Source organism: Camponotus floridanus, unplaced genomic scaffold (genome assembly GCF_003227725.1).
Source record: "Camponotus floridanus strain SB8 unplaced genomic scaffold, Cflo_v7.5 scaffold115, whole genome shotgun sequence".
Taxonomy (NCBI): domain Eukaryota; kingdom Metazoa; phylum Arthropoda; class Insecta; order Hymenoptera; family Formicidae; genus Camponotus; species Camponotus floridanus.
The window spans coordinates 372,065-388,638 of record NW_020229232.1 but is presented as its reverse complement, the minus strand read 5'-3'; the positions used below and the strand labels follow the sequence as shown (position 1 = coordinate 388,638).

The following is a 16,574-nucleotide window of genomic DNA, read 5'->3' as shown; positions in this document are numbered from 1 at the left end:
GTGCCACGCATTGATCGCAGACTCCCGCTCGCTCGCTCGGCGGTGCGTGGACTGTGGAGTCGAGTGCGTAGAGACGCGACGGAGAAAGAGGAGAGGAGAATACGCACACACGAATGCATATACGGGCGCACGCATGCACGCACGCACGCACGCACGCACCACGCACGCACGCATGCACGCGGAGAGGCAGGCATCGGGGATAATGCGCGTACGAAGCGGACACGACGGGCTTCCTCGCTACCGAGGCTTTCTTTCGTGTTTTATAACGACGATTTAGAGCGTCCGTTTAGACTGTCATTATTTTCGCCTCTTGTTACAAAACAGTGATCATTTATTTATTTTTATTAAATTCAGCCCCCGGCATCGTGGACTCGTATCGCTCGATCAGATATATACTATTATCAAACGTCCTCGGATCTATCATATTTTACTTTTAATTATCATATTTTATTTTTGCTTCCTGCTCGCGCAAATTTATGTTTCTACTCGTTGTAAGACATTCGTATATTTGTATTTTGCCGGAGTTTTCAATGAATAATGAGAATAAAATGATATAATCAACATTTGTAACGAAACATATTCTATGATATTTAATACACCTTCGACTTTTCGATTCAGAGGAACAAAAATGTATGAGAGATCCAAGTTCTTTCCCGAGAAGAGATACAACTCGAGGTAATAAAATCGCGTCGTCGCGCCGCGCGGTGTCGGTCGGGCAGAAGCGGCAATGGATGAACGAAAGGGTTAGCTTCGAGATTAAAAGGAAGTCACCCCCTGCTCCTCCCTTCTCATCTCTCCATCAATCACAATTATATCCTCTCTCTCCCCTGCTATCGTTCATAATTACTGCTCGTGACTTTATCCCGGCGCTCGAAGCTGCTGGTCGACCGGCTCGGTGTAGTGCGAGAAAAAAAGAGGAAGAAGGGAGGAGATGGACGCTCGGAGCGAGACGGAGAACGCAATCGACTTTTGGCACAGAGATTACTGTAAAACTCCCTGCCGTTACGGGGGTGGATTTCTCGAGAAGAAAAAAAGTTTCGAACCCTCCAGCCTTGGTCCCGATCTCGTCACGGAAACGGAAACAAAGCCGCCATTCTCTTCTAAAAAAAGAAGTTCACACACACACACCATAGCATTTTGAACTTGCGCAATTTTTCTACAGAAATATATATATATATATATATATATATACACATATTTTTTTTTGGAACACCATTGAAGCGCGGATAGACGCATATGTGTCCCGTATCAGTTCACTTCCAGTAAATAATAATGTCATGGTATTCGATGACGCAGGGCATTCGCGTGCACGGTGCATTAAACGCTGCATGGAGACTTACGTCACATTAAAAAAAAATTGTCGCCAAGTAATCAAGGTCGCTTTTTATACAAAAGTTGGCGTGGAAAAAAATATCATAGGTAAAGTGTGTGCCGTCAGCGTTGACCTTACGCATTTTTTTCACACACGATAAACTCGATTCCGTTTATGCGGTGTATTTTCACCGACTGACCATCGCGTCGAATGAATAGACGATGGCGCCTATCGATTGAACAAAATTGTTGATTGATGATGCCAATCGCAGTATGAGATTTTACGATGAATCGAGACCGCGTCGCAAACTTGACCTATCTGACCGCGACGTTTATATAGGATAGCACGCAAGCGGAAATGGGTCAGACGGGATTTAATACAAGACGCGTATAGTTTCGACGTAAATTAGAGAGTCAACGAAATCTTTCCCAAGATTAATAGCATATACATAACGTCTTTGATTATGTATTCGATTCATTTTTGTAAATAAATTCACTCTCGTTTGTGGTCCATGTGCTTCGTTCGTCATCTTGCGACTGGAGGTAGGGATCAAAGGTGGTCAGGCTTCCTCTTCCTGAAACGTGACATCTGGACGCCGTGAATCGACTCGGAATCTCGATTTAATCTCGCGAGACTCCAGATGCGAAGCAAACTGCAGCAACTGCGGCGTAAACTTTATCGCGCGATACCGTTTGGTATCTTCCATCTTATTTAAAAAAAGGAAAAAAAAAACATGCGAATATATTTTTGTAGCTAGATCAACTAGATTGTCAGACAGAATTTTTTGCTTATTGAAAAAAAATTATTTGTAATTAGGAAATTCTCTTAATTATATACTATCCTTCGCTTCTCTCGCGTATATGATATGCACGCTATCGCAGGACGACCTCGCTTCTCTGTGGAAGGCCCCTTCGTCCGTCGTTCAACTCGCACACGCTTACACGCGTGCATATAAACGGAAACCCTTCAAGTAGCCTACCATCCACCTCATGTGTACAGACACTTCTGCCACGCACGAGTGGAGGGAAACGCGTAAGGTACAAGTGCACGCGTATAGGCACCGTGTAGGTGCATTTACGTTCGCCTAGAATTCACCCCTCTTTCCGCTGGCCACGGAGGGATGTTGAGGGGGATACGGGGCGGTTCTCGAGCGGGTACGAGCTGTGGGTGCGTGTGAGAGAGCGCGTTTCTCCAAGCGGAACGGAATCTATAGCGGGAGCTCGCACACAAATCCGGGGCGCGTTAAATGTTTTTTCTCTTAGAAACGCGCGATTCAGCGACTTGTGCGATATTCCATAAAAAAAGAAAATTATACACGCAAGTATCGCCGTTTGTCATTCTGACTCCTAGATTAATGTTAAATATTTGTATATACATGAAAGTGCGAACTGTGTGTACGTTGTAAAAATTATAATACGCAAAAAATTATATAACGCATTGAAACTACGTGTTAAACTGTACAAAATTCGTTGAGAAACAGCGCGAAAAGGATATCGTTATGTTGCCCCGCAATATTTCTGCGGAACTTGCGCGTGTCTGACCTCCAGTTCCTTCCCCCATTATCCCTCTCCTCATCTGTTACTCGGCCTTCATCCCTCTTTTCGCGTTCGTCTGTCCTTTTCCAATCTATGTAATAACGAAATCGAGATCCTTTATTTTATGCTTCTTGGTCCCTCCCACATTCCTTGAACATCCAGCATAATCACCTTCTTGATAAGGTGTCACGATTAGAACCGCGATGTCGTGCTTCACGCAATATTATGCTAACAAAAGAGCTGATAAATTATTTAGTAAGATAAGCTCTCTGATAGCAATTACCTATTTTATGTGATTTCAAATAATAATCTGTTTCAAATAATAATCTGTTTCAAAGATTTATAGTTATTTTTTTTATGACAATAATTTCATATTTTCTACGAAATTTCTCCCTTTATATTTTTCACATGATATTAAAATAATTAATATCAATAAATGGTATTTTTAAATAGATTTGTCACTTATTGATATGTAAATAGCAAATACATAAAATTCTTTTCTAAATCTTATTATGCAATATGAAAAATTTTCTCACTATCTCTCTTCAATCTTCTGAGATGAAAATTATCTATTCTAATAATAAACTTAATTATGATAGTTCAAATATTTATAAAAAATATCCCCTAAATTAAATTCTTATACACACATGCATATACGCATATACATTAAAAGTAATATTAACTATAAATTATAATTAAGAACTACTGATATTTATATAATATAGTTCAAAACTCTATGCGGCCTACCCTTGTAGTAATTGTGAGCAAATCGTGATCGAAAAAATAAATAAAAAAAGGCTTGATCTTTAATAATCTTTAATAATTCAATCAATAAAATAAAAGATCTTTATGTTTTACATTTAACGGTAAATAGATATGAAATATCATATGATGGAATAATAATGACATTTTTCATTTTGGAAAAGAAGAATTTATCTATTTTTAGCTAACAATCATTCAGTGTTAAAAAATTAATATTTTTATGGATAAATTCACATTGCCTGCGCAATTTGCTCTATATTATAATTATTACTGCAATAAGTAAATATGTTGACAATGCTTATCTATCTCTACTTTAACACCACTGGTAATGTGCATTGAATCAAGTCTTGTTCGAGTACGCATCATCGTTCCTAGAACGCTACATTATCGGTACCTACCTTAAACGCTGATGCGAAGCGCACTCTGCGTTACGGAATGCCGAATTATAATCATGAATAGAACAATATAATTGCGTTTAATATAGCTTACCCTTGAAAATAATTCCTATTCATTAAATGTGACAGTTTGTTGTTGTATATTCAATAATTTGGTATAATCTGGCACGAGCAGCCGTGTGGAAACCAGAACACGTCGGTGTAAAGTCGATTACCGCTTCCTTCGAGTGCAATTAGTCTCTTTTGCACAAATTGTTGTTGACAATTGCTTCTATATCCTTCCGGAATCGAACATATACCGTTACATTCGTTATTCCTAAAACAAACAAATGAGAAATATCTCACGATAATTTCGTTCTTCTTTAAACTTATAAAGATATCGTTCAAATGTATATCGTAGATATTAGAAAGTTTAATCTCTTCTAGATTGAGATATCATTTGACAATCAGAATAGATATATCGTAACGTATCGTAATCGTTAAACTTTTTGACAAATTTTTTGATGTGGACTTACAAGCATCTTTCGCTTTTGACCAACTGCGTATATTTGTTCTGCCCTGGAAGATTAACAACATACATCCAGTTGCCTTGATTATTTAGAGCAGCCTTGGGAGCGATATATTGCGCTTGTGTAGGGCATAGAGCGATGACATCCGGATTCGACTGTCTCTTAACACGATCGTCCTTAAGTTTCGCATATTCCAATAAAGGATTCACGTTATAAGTTCGCGGTGCTATTTTATCACTTCGTGAATATCTGTTATTTAATGAAAAATGTATTATCGATATATCAAGTGTGAAGGAGAATTTCACCGTTTCAATCGTAATTACCTGTTCGCTAACCATGATTGATTCTGTCTGAACAAGGATTCTTGCGGATAATTATAATCGATTTGTCGTGGGTTATTTTGATGATACTTCAGAGCTACTCCCGGAAGAAAAGGATTTCTTTGCGGTTGCGGCGGTACAGAATATTTATAACTGCAATATAATGAATTGAAAATCTAATTAGAGAATTTAGAATTAATATCATTTTATCTCGCTTATGTCATGATTCAAATATTTCACTTTATATGAATGAGATGATTAAATAATTAAATAATTTGACATTGTCTTACCCATTGTGACGGCTATTATTAGACGGAAGATCGTACATCGAAGTCGGCTGTTCTGTTAACTGCGTGTATAATCGATATACATCATCCTGTCGTGGATAGTCATAGCCTTGACTATAATTCGGAGGGGAACTTGTAAATAATAAAAAGTATACTAATAATAATCAAATTAAACGCGTTAATTAAATTCGATTAAATTACGAATAATTATATATTTTAATAATAAAAATTTCATGAGATTTTGTCAAGTTCTTCATACTTATCTATGCAATGAATTTCTTATGCAAGTTTTTTTATCGCTTATATATCTTTCACGATATTGAAATTTACCTGTAAAAATTGAAATCGTCGCGAGATTCGTCTCGCAACGCAGTGCTAAAATCAAAGCTGCATTTGTCGGCGAGAAATTTGATGAGTTGTCTAAAAAAAAGAGAAAGAAAAAAGTCGTTATATCTCCCGATGGAATACAATGTGTCGATAAAAAATGTAATGCGTTTTCTCCCGGGGATTAAATTCGATCTTTGATCCGCTGCGCGGATCGAAGTCTTGCTGCAACGCGTATCAAGGACTGAGCATCCTCTATTCGCCAGGTGACCGAGATTTGTCTTCCATAGTTGACAAAAACTTATTTACGCAGGTGCGATTTTCAATTGCGTACGTCTTGCGCAACCAAGTTAAGCAAGCGAGAAGAGATGCGACATGTTTGTTTGCAACAAAATAATATGCTGTGTGCGATAGACTCGAGTCAGCAATTTGATATTTCTGACGTTTTCATCGATCATCAGATCGTTCAAATACACAATTATTGCAAGTGACAGCTGTCAAAGCCGCTTTCTCTAGTTACTAAAATTATTTAACTTGTTATAAAGCGACTTGTCGAATCCTCGTTGCGCTATTCCGTTTAACTATTATAATATTAATGAGCGGTAAAAAACGTCCTTTTGCGAGTATTAGAATTTTATATGCTATAATAAGAAGTCTATTTTTTTAATTAATTACTAGTATTTTGTTAAAAACTCGGCGTTGTTTTTATTATTGTTTTCATTATTTAGCATTGTTTTCATGATTTAATCGTATAATGATTTGTGTACGATTTATAATCAATTGAGATATATATAATGCCATGAAAGAAAAGTTTATTCAGTGGAGGAGAAATAAGGGAACATATTGGTATTCGATTTAGGGAATGGGCCCAATAATTATTCAACAGCATATGACCGCGCCAAGGCCATGGTCGTGGTACGCTGAGCAACGATCTCACGGACGTTTTAACATTATAGCAACCGTTCACTTTACGTAACTTTTAACTCGTTTAGAATAAGACTCGCGCGCGAGCGTGAAAATGCACGGAAAATTTGGAAAAATCGGTCGACAAATTATCTATATATACATGGTATGAGAATGGAGAAGAGCTTAGCTGATACGGAGAGCTACTTTATTCTTCTATCCAGCGCGCGATAGATGGATAGCTCTTCTGGGTTAAATCGCGTTTATAAAACAGGTCGGATGACGACTGTCATTTACGGACGAGAGAGTCCTCAGCACACATAATTCGTTGTGCAAGTTTACTGACATAGAGTAAACTCGATGCTTTAGAGAAACGGATTCTCACTTGGACGAGAAGAGTTAGTAGACTTTCCCCACCAGAAATTTTTCTCGACACGCGCGTATCGTAGTCATTCGTATGCATAGAGGGAGGCGGAAGGTGGACACGACGGATGGCGAAAGGAATATCAACAATTCGAAATGGGTCGACCGGATCGTCGAGGATTTCCACTTGTTGCGTTACGCTGTTCACGACTCGATATAACGATATTTCAGGGGAGTCTAAGTGCACTTACCGAGGATAATGGTCCAGATTTTCGCAGAAGGTCTGCCCCGGTGGCGCGCAGCTGGGGGTGTGTCCTGGAGGCGCAGGGACGAAGGGCTCGTACTGCGGTCGTCCTGGACACCCGTACTCCGTGCATGGCTCGCCTCGGATGACCATCAAAAAGAACTGTAGAAATACACATATATATGTAGGACGTTTCACTATAAATGATCATCTTCTCCTTTAAATTAAAGAAGAGATCACATAACAAATAATATATATTAAATTTAACGAGTCAAGCTCTATTACAAGTATAGTGGTCATCACATAAATGTTATCTGTGTCAAAGAGCAGAGACGTATGCATAACTTTTGTTTACAATAATATAGATATTTTATCATACGATAAAAGTTGTAGTTGAAAGCAAGTAACGATGTATGATTTGTAAAATTATTTTACAAATTATACAAATTTTATTTCGAATGAAATATTGCGTATAGCCGCATTTATAGTTCTGCGATTTGGTTCTGCTGATATGTCATATGATCATAATATCCGATACATGAAAAATTTGAATATAATATTTAAAAAATCTATAAATTAATAAGTTATAAAATATTTAAAACTTTAGCATCTTATAATATGATATAAATTCTTGCACATGTCTTGTCATATATTACTTGCAAAATAACGACGAGATATTTAATTTCTTTATTTTATTTTATTTTATTTTATATATATATGAGTAATAAACAACATGACATATAACAGTAATAAATTTTAGCATCTTATAACATGGCATAAATTCTTGCGTCATATGTTACTTGCAAAGTAACGACAAGATATTTAATTTCTTTATTTTATTATATATATATATATATATATATTGTGTGTGTGTGTGTGTGTGTGTGTGTGTGTGTGTGTGTGTAGTAATTAACAACATGACATATGACATAATAAAGTAAAGAAATTCTATTAATGTATGGAGTTATCTATAGTAGGATATCCTGTATACAGAATTTATAATATGACTGATAAAATGGGTTGAAAGACCGGAAAATGTTAATTTTTTTACAATTTTACAATTATTAATATAAATGAAATGTTCCACAACTCCTTTTGTACATGCGCGTGAAAGTGTAATTCCCACATTAAATACACGATAGGCCTAACGAGATTATTAAAGCGGATTAACTTATTGTACAACGTGAGACCATTATGAAATATACCGGCTTGTAATTTATTATTTATCAGATTACTTCCTATATGAGATCGTACATTTATTGCAAAGATATTAATCGACTCTGATTCACAACCCATATAATTTAATCCGGCATATTTAAATCTGCATATTATTTATAGTAAATAAAAATTATTAACGATAAATAAATAGATGAGTCAAGGAATTGTAATCAGGAAATTGCAATTAGAGAGATGTATGTGTAATTGATGCAAAGTACGTTACATCAGATTTAAATCCAGCTTCCTCCGCGTAGTTTATAATCTACGATAGATAATTATTATTTTTAAATTGTGCGTCGACCACTTACGATTGATATTAGGTGCCACGCGACCTCCATTTCTCTCTATGCTATGATTCACCCTTTCGTGACAGGACCTTCTCTCCTCTAGTGAGCACGATAAGAAGGCGGAAAGGAGGCCGCAAAGTCACTTAACTGGCATCGCGTGTTGATCAATCGTCGTGAAATGTCACTACTGATAAACGATAACGTAAGATCGCTGTGCCTCAAAGACAACGAGATGTGTAAAGAATGGAAGATCGGTTATACGGCAGCTAATTGAGGATCAAATCGCGTTCAATGATATATTTTTTCCGAATAAACGGCAGCTCGTATCCACGTGATCGGACTTTTTAATCGGCGGATTTTTAGAACCGAAGAGACGAAATGAGGCTCGATTTAATTTAAAATTTTTAATTTCCTGTATATCTTCTTGAATGTTAAATTACTGTAACGCCGAGTTCTGTCGCACCGATTGTGATAAACCGACTATGATCAACCATAACGGATGTCTTCTCACTTTTGGCCAGCGTGATTCGAAAGTGTCCACGTTGGGTCCAGACACTGGCGCGATTCGGCTCTACGCGTCGCGAATCTACTTAGCAACGTGGGTATACCTGTGTTCATCCCTTCCTCGGACGACGTGCACGAGTTCCGCGGAGAGCTCAGGGTGGGGTTCAGGCGAACACACACTTTCACTAGAATACGTGCGCGAGGGATTCATCGACCTTATGACAGAGTGAACCGAGTTTTTCTCCCGGATGACACGGATACATCTTGATTACGTGACATCACCAGTCTATCAGGAAGAAAAAAAAAGAGAAATGTATCTTTCTCTTCATATGTTGAAGCTTATTATCTAGTCAACGTGAAATAAAATTCTTTTATGGGTACATCGCATATATTTATCTTTCTCTCTCTCTCTCATTAGAACCTTTTTTTTATATAAATGAATGTTCTTTTGACAAAATTTTAATGGAATATTTATTATAATAAGATATAATAAAGATTTTTTAAGTGTTACCATGTCTAATGTTAAATATTAAAGAGATTTTAAATGTCATTGATAGTCAACGCGCTAACAAAATATATTAATACTAATTGTAAATGAGAACAAGATATTTTGAACACTTAGCATATGCATAAGTACATATTCTAAGTAAATTATATGTTATTATATAACCGTATATATATATTTCATTAACATTTTGAGATTTAGGATTTTATTTGAGTCACGACAAATATCGCGATCGATCTGTCAAAAACATGTCAATAATATTTCTTTATTAGTAATGATATATTTTTTTGCTTTTAATAAACTCCGTTTTTATTAAGGACACATTTGCCCCTCCTCGAGCGCGAGAGGTCAAATTACTCATATATACATGTATTCTACAGATTTCAGAGATAAATCAACAATACACGTGAAACTAAAATGTAGCGTAATAAGGAGCAAAAATACGTACCCTGCATGTGCTCAAAATATTGAACTTAATCCGGGAAAGTAAACGACGCGGATTCAAATACGCGACGGACTTGCTGCCATATTCGTTTTTAGTTCGAGGCTACGCCGCCGATGTTGATGGTGGCGCTCGAGGCAGAAGCGCCTTCTCTACTGATACCGATATCGCCCTAATAGCGCGCTGTCAGCAGTCAGCACGCTCCTCTGCATTCCAACCAATTCCGACATAACCCCGTCGATTCAACCTCCCTCGATTCCTCCCCACGTGCTAATCTCCGCGATCACCTTCCGCGTTTGCATCGTATCGCCTAAACGCATCGCTCGATAATGCGCGCATAAATTTTCGATGTGAATGGTGCTTAAAGTTCGTCGGACGTTCGGACGTTCCTCGCTCTTGTTGTGACGTTTCATTAATTGTTATTAGCGTAATCATGGCGGCGACGTCGCGGGTGGACGAACTCGTGCAGTCCGTCAGCCTGCATAATCCGCGCAAGTGGATGTTCAACGGTTACATCCTGCCGTTCGTGATTCTGCAATCCCTGTGGATCTACTGTTGGATCTTCGTCTACGGCATCGACGAGTACTATGACGCGGGCCTGGTGGGCATCGCGGCTATCGGCGTGCTGCAGATCTTTTTGTGCCTGTGCTGTCAATGGTCCGTGCATATTCATACGTTCTTAAATTGCAGCTCGGTAAGTGGCAGTCGCCGTTCCATTTGTTTAAACAATGGACACGTGGTCGTTTCGCGATCCTCAATATGTCTCTTGTAACGTGGCAGCCATTTGAAGCCGGTCTTCTGCTAGCTCGTCACGTGACACTTTAGCGGATACATTTGAATGTTATGAGAAATATATTTTGAACATAGAAATTTGTCGCATCATTTTATATCTTTTTTTTTACAATTGCGTGCAAGTGCGATCTATTTTCAATGTCCCACAATGTGCAAATGCACTTTAAAATGTCTTATTTTGTAAAATTTTTTTAGGAGAAAAATCCTTACAAAGCAAGAATAGTGAAAGTAATTCCTACTCCAAATAATGGAAGTTCAGAGCTGATCCCATTGCATCGCACGGATCAACAGGAGCCTTGGTTTATTTTTCAAAAAACAAAATACTATTGGGATTCAGAGATAAAATCGTTTAGAGGATTACAGTTTCCAATCAATCATTCCGTGAAACATTATTGCGAATGGAAAGGCTATCTCGATCAAACGGAAGTTGAAGCAGCAGAGGAAAAATATGGAAAAAATAAGTATGTCATGGGATAATCTTATGTACAATCTTTGTGAGATACTCTGCATTGCTGAAAGTATTATTTTTGCTTTAGATTAGACATGGTTGTGCCAGAGTTTTGGGAACTTTTTAAGGAGCGCGCGATTGCTCCATTCTTTGTCTTTCAAGTATTTTGTGTGGCACTCTGGTGCTTAGACAAATATTGGTACTATAGCATCTTTACGCTGATCATGCTTATCATGTTTGAATGTACACTGGTACAACAACAACTGAGAAATATGGCCGAGATACGTAAAATGGGCAATAAACCATACATGATAATGGTATAAATACAAGTTTCCTTATTATAGTTATATATACAGGTGTTTATCAAAATTTTATATCCATGTTTTCATTCTCTTTTATAGGTCTATAGAAACAGGCGATGGCGTTTATTATTTACAGATCAATTAGTTCCTGGAGATATTGTTTCTATTACAAGGCCTCAACATGATAATTTAGTACCATGCGATATGTTACTTTTGCGAGGCCCATGCGTCGTTGACGAAAGCATGTTGACAGGTAATAATTTGAATAATCCAATGTTATATATTTAGCACAGATAAATCGCTATAGTAATTGAAAATGTCTAGGTGAATCTGTTCCTCAAATGAAAGAACCTATAGAAGATATCGATGGAAGTAGAACTATAGATATCGAAGGTGATGATAAACTGCATGTACTTTTTGGTGGCACAAAAGTCGTGCAACATACACCTCCTAGTAAAAATACTCCTGGTCTTCGAGGTATTACTGATACATTTCATTTTCTATGTAATATTTTCGCTTGATTTTAACATGCGCTATTAATGTTACAGCGACCGATAATGGGTGCGTCGCCTATGTGTTACGTACTGGTTTTTCTACATCACAGGGAAAACTTTTAAGAACAATATTATTCGGTGTTAAACGTGTTACAGCCAATAACTTGGAAACTTTTGGCTTTATTCTATTCTTACTTATTTTCGCGATTGCTGCTGCTGCATATGTCTGGATCAAAGGTAATCCAATTTTAAATTAAGACAGAGAGAAAGAGAAAGATGAGAAAAAATTATATAAATTATTACAAAATTATATTCCGCACATTTCAGGCAGCGAAGATCCTACGAGAAATAAGTACAAACTATTTTTGGAATGCACGTTAATTTTAACTTCTGTTGTGCCACCAGAGTTACCTATAGAATTATCGTTAGCTGTAAATACTTCTTTGGTAGCTCTATCCAAGTTAGGTATTTAAGACAAATTTTTCTAATGCCAAAGATTTTTAATTTTGTAATTAGTATTACAAGCCATATATCCTTTTTACAGGTGTATTCTGTACAGAACCGTTCAGAATTCCGTTTGCTGGCAAAGTTGATATTTGCTGTTTTGACAAGACTGGGACACTCACCAGCGATAATTTGATCGTTGAAGGCATTGCGGGTATCGAGTAAGAAATTGCGTATAGTTATTATTCTCAAAATTATTCCCAAAATTCTTTTACGTCATTTTATGAAATGTAATTTTTATCTTTTTTAAGCGGTAAAGCAGATGTGATCCAACTATCAGATGCACCTTTGGAAAGTATTCAAGTGCTGGCTACATGTCACTCTCTTGTTCAATTAGATGATGGTATCGTCGGGGATCCGTTAGAAAAAGCTACTCTTAAAGCTGTAAATTGGAGTCTTACAAAAAGTAAATATAAATTTGATAACATATTAAGAATGTTAATGTATCGTAATATCACATGCTTATGTTCATTTAGGTGATTCTGTGATTCCTAAAAAGGGCAAGTCTCCAGCATTAAAGATTGTACAGAGATATCATTTCTCATCGGCTTTGAAAAGAATGTGTGTTGTGGTTGGATATAATATTCCTGGAGCTTCAGAAATTCATTACATGGCTACAGTGAAGGGTGCGCCAGAAATTCTAAAGAACATGGTAAAAGAAATAGTAATTTCAATTATCTATAATTTTATCGATTTTTTTATGTTGTTATAAACATAATTTGATTAATAATTTCAGTTATCTTCTGTGCCGAAAAATTATGATTCAACTTATTTATCCCTCTCACGACGCGGTGCAAGAGTGCTCGCTTTAGGATATCGGAAACTTCCTGGTACCTTTTCCTCTCAAGACTTGAGGGAGCTAACACGTGAAAAGTTGGAGAGCAATCTCACATTCGCGGGATTTGTCATCATTAGCTGTCCTCTCAAGCCTGATTCGAAAACTGTTATTAAAGAAATCGTCAATTCTTCGCATTCGGTACGATGAAATATAACAGAAATACAAGAGTTCCAAAAGAAAACAATAGCTTCTCAAAATATATAAGCTAAATGTAACAACTGTATTATATTTACAGGTCGTAATGATAACCGGAGATAATCCCTTAACAGCCTGTCATGTAAGTCGCGAGCTACATTTCACAAAAAAACCCAATACCCTCGTGTTGATTGAAAATGATGACGAATGGCTGTGGGAAAGCATAGATAAAACGATACAACTTCCTCTAAATATAAAAAATATTGAATCACGCAAAGAAATTTGGAAAGATTATGCGCTTTGTGTAACAGGCGAGGTATGTAAACAAATAAGAATTTATAAGAATTTATTTTTGCGATTTGGATCGTAACAATTATTCGCTATTATTGGTGGCATTTTTAGGGTTTATCATATCTAAAAGAAAATCAACGAGAACTTCTTCGGAAGCTCTTACCACATGTCGTGATTTTCGCGCGATGCGCACCAAAACAAAAGGAATTCATTATTGTATCGCTGCAATCTCTAGGTTACACAACATTAATGTGCGGTGATGGAACGAACGATGTCGGTGCTTTGAAACATGCTCCAGTGGGTAAGTTGATGAAGAAATTGCAGTACAAATAAATTATAAATGAGTAAAATACGCGTTTATTTTGTTTCTCTTTTTTTCTGGTAGGTGTGGCAATTCTTTCTAGTCCACCCGAAAAGCTACTTTCCGAAAAACGGGAAGATTCAAAGAACGATACCTCAGTGTCTCCTATAAGCAACGGACCAAGGACCAATCCAAGAGTCGCGCCAGTGAGTACTCGTGCGAAATTGCAAAAGATTCTAAAGGAAATCGATAACGAGGTGCAAGAGCAATCCGTAATCGTAAAACTCGGCGACGCTTCTATCGCCGCTCCTTTTACCAGCAAAATGTCATCTATTCAATGCAGTAAGACTCACAGAATATTTTCAAATGTTTTATTATTCAGAAACACAAGCACTCATTTTTTTATAGTATGCCACGTGATCAAGCAAGGACGTTGTACTCTGGTTACTACTCTACAAATGTTCAAAATATTAGCATTGAATGCACTGATACTCGCCTATAGCCAGTCAGTATTGTATCTGGATGGAATCAAGTTTAGTGATGCGCAGGCGACCTTGCAAGGTGTACTTTTAGCGGCCTGTTTTCTCTTCATCTCACGATCGAAACCCCTAAAAACTCTCTCGCAACAAAGACCTTTACCGAATATTTTTAATTTATATACCATCGCAACTGTATTGCTGCAATTTGCCGTACATTTTATCTGTCTCGTCTATTTAGTGAAAGAGGCTACTATTTTGTCTCCAAAGTAAGTTGTAAATTAAATGGAATTAATGATTGATGGGATAATCACACATGTTTTCAAAATTATTTGTTTTATAGGGATGATAAGTTGGCAGCTATTTTGAATAATTCCAGTGAAGTCAATTCATTGAGTGGAGAAGACAGTGAGGATGAACCCTTTGAGGCAAATTTAATTAACAGCACTGTATATATAATTGCAATGTCCCTTCAGGTTTCGACCTTTGCTATAAATTATCGAGTAAGTTGTATGTTTCATCGTATAGTTAATAATGTATTTAATATAATAATTATTAACAAAATATTAATTACGCGATATTGTGACAGGGCCAACCATTTATGGAAAGTTTGGCACAAAATAAGGCACTTTTATTCAGTCTTGTGGGCAATTCTGCCGTCATTCTATTATTGGCTTGTGGATTTCTGCCAAATCTAGCAGTACAATTCGAAATTGTGGATTTTCCAACCCATGTAAGTTTCTAATGTGTATATATAACAACCAATTAAATGCTTGTTGATTTAATTTATTATTATATATAATAATAATATAATTATTATTATTATATATAATTTATTATAATCTTTTATCACATCACAAATACTTTCATTGCAGTTCCGTATAATACTGGTTCAAATACTAGTCGCGGATTTTGTCTTCGCGTATATTGTCGATAGAGTTTGTCTATGGCTCTTTGGCGAAGGAAGACAACACAAACTGTGATGAAACTACCTTTTTACCTATTACAGACTGTATCAAAAATTTTTGTATATTATTTTTGTTACTGATCTTGTTCCACGTTAAGAGCTGACAATTTTTGTATTTAAGAATCGATGATGTACCTGTGGATACATGTGTCATTATCTGCAACTGCATTTTATATTTTATGTCGATACATTTCTTGTTTTCTTTACTTATATGTTATATATAAAAATGTAATGCAAAAATATAAATATGTGCACATTCTGTCATAATATTCACCTAATTATTTATTTTTTTACTGTCAACTTTTTTTCTGTGGAACAAGAAGCAGTACTCTGCCGATCATTATTTATTGTCCATGAAGATAATAATGTTCGATAATTATCGTCAAGTCACAGTATTGCCTTTACATATATATTTATTGATAACATAAAAAAATGTTTTTTTATTGATATAAAAAAACATTTTTTTATGTCACAACATCTTATACGTAAAGTTTTCATGAATAATATTTTAATCTACCTATTCGGATTTTCTCTCCTGCGTTCAATAATTTTTTGTTAATATATTAACAACAAATATTGATCGCGCAAAGTACGCTCAAGAAAGGCTCGCGCATATTTCGTATATTGTAGATAAAAAGATCCTGCTTTTTTTTCATAAATTCACACTTGGTATAAGTTTTACTAAGTAGATAAATATGTTACATAGATCTATTAATTTATATAAATTTTTACATTGACATTTTTATATAAATTTATATAAAATTTATATAAAATATGTCCATGATTTTTAATGAAACTTGCTCATGATTATGAATAAATTTAAATCTAAATTTAAATGATTGTACAAACAATTTTTGTCACATTGTTTACAACATGTATTGTAGTTAACAATTTTATGCATCGATTACATTCCATTTCAGTAACGTTATATTAACGAGATCTTTTCTCGTGATACATTTCACGTCCTGATTAAATATAGCAGGTTTTCTTTGATTTCTGTGTGATCAGCAATTTATTATCACTGTTTCGTTTCATGTGATCTCTCTCTCTTTATAGTTAGGAGGAACAAAATGAGAGAATAATATCTATTTGTTCGTATCGTGAGTCGAATTAAGG

General features: G+C 36.1%; 2 protein-coding genes across 10 annotated transcripts in view; one reads left to right on the top strand and one right to left on the bottom strand.

Moving 5' to 3' along the window:
- Positions 1-3,721: 3,721 nt before the first annotated feature.
- LOC105258877 (protein spaetzle 5) overlaps positions 3,722-16,574 on the bottom strand; it is a 119,608-nt gene continuing 106,755 nt past the window's right edge. The window contains exons 1-9 of one of the 9 annotated variants that reach the window (XM_011270430.3): positions 9,917-9,987; positions 8,971-9,249; positions 8,481-8,646; positions 6,962-7,116; positions 5,451-5,540; positions 5,124-5,252; positions 4,837-4,986; positions 4,520-4,762; positions 3,727-4,320 (exon numbers count right to left, since the gene is read on the bottom strand). In XM_011270430.3, the coding sequence (XP_011268732.1) occupies positions 4,149-4,320; positions 4,520-4,762; positions 4,837-4,986; positions 5,124-5,252; positions 5,451-5,540; positions 6,962-7,116; positions 8,481-8,510 (969 nt within the window). In that variant the 5' untranslated portion in view covers positions 8,511-8,646; positions 8,971-9,249; positions 9,917-9,987 and the 3' untranslated portion in view covers positions 3,727-4,148. Of the gene's footprint in view, positions 4,321-4,519; positions 4,763-4,836; positions 4,987-5,123; positions 5,253-5,450; positions 5,541-6,961; positions 7,117-7,239; positions 7,274-8,480; positions 9,250-9,916; positions 9,988-16,574 lie in introns of those variants that run through there. The other 8 variants (XM_011270431.3, XM_011270433.3, XM_011270429.3 and 5 more) reach the window with 8 other exon arrangements.
- LOC105258879 (manganese-transporting ATPase 13A1) lies at positions 10,099-16,451 on the top strand. Its single transcript, XM_011270438.3, has 18 exons — positions 10,099-10,604; positions 10,898-11,163; positions 11,239-11,467; positions 11,552-11,705; positions 11,777-11,929; positions 12,001-12,183; positions 12,274-12,411; positions 12,491-12,611; positions 12,702-12,856; positions 12,927-13,102; positions 13,187-13,426; positions 13,524-13,739; positions 13,826-14,015; positions 14,100-14,357; positions 14,424-14,760; positions 14,835-14,994; positions 15,081-15,224; positions 15,367-16,451. Exons 1-18 carry the CDS (start codon positions 10,344-10,346, stop codon positions 15,472-15,474), a joined length of 3,489 nt encoding a protein of 1,162 aa, XP_011268740.2. The 5' UTR covers positions 10,099-10,343; the 3' UTR covers positions 15,475-16,451.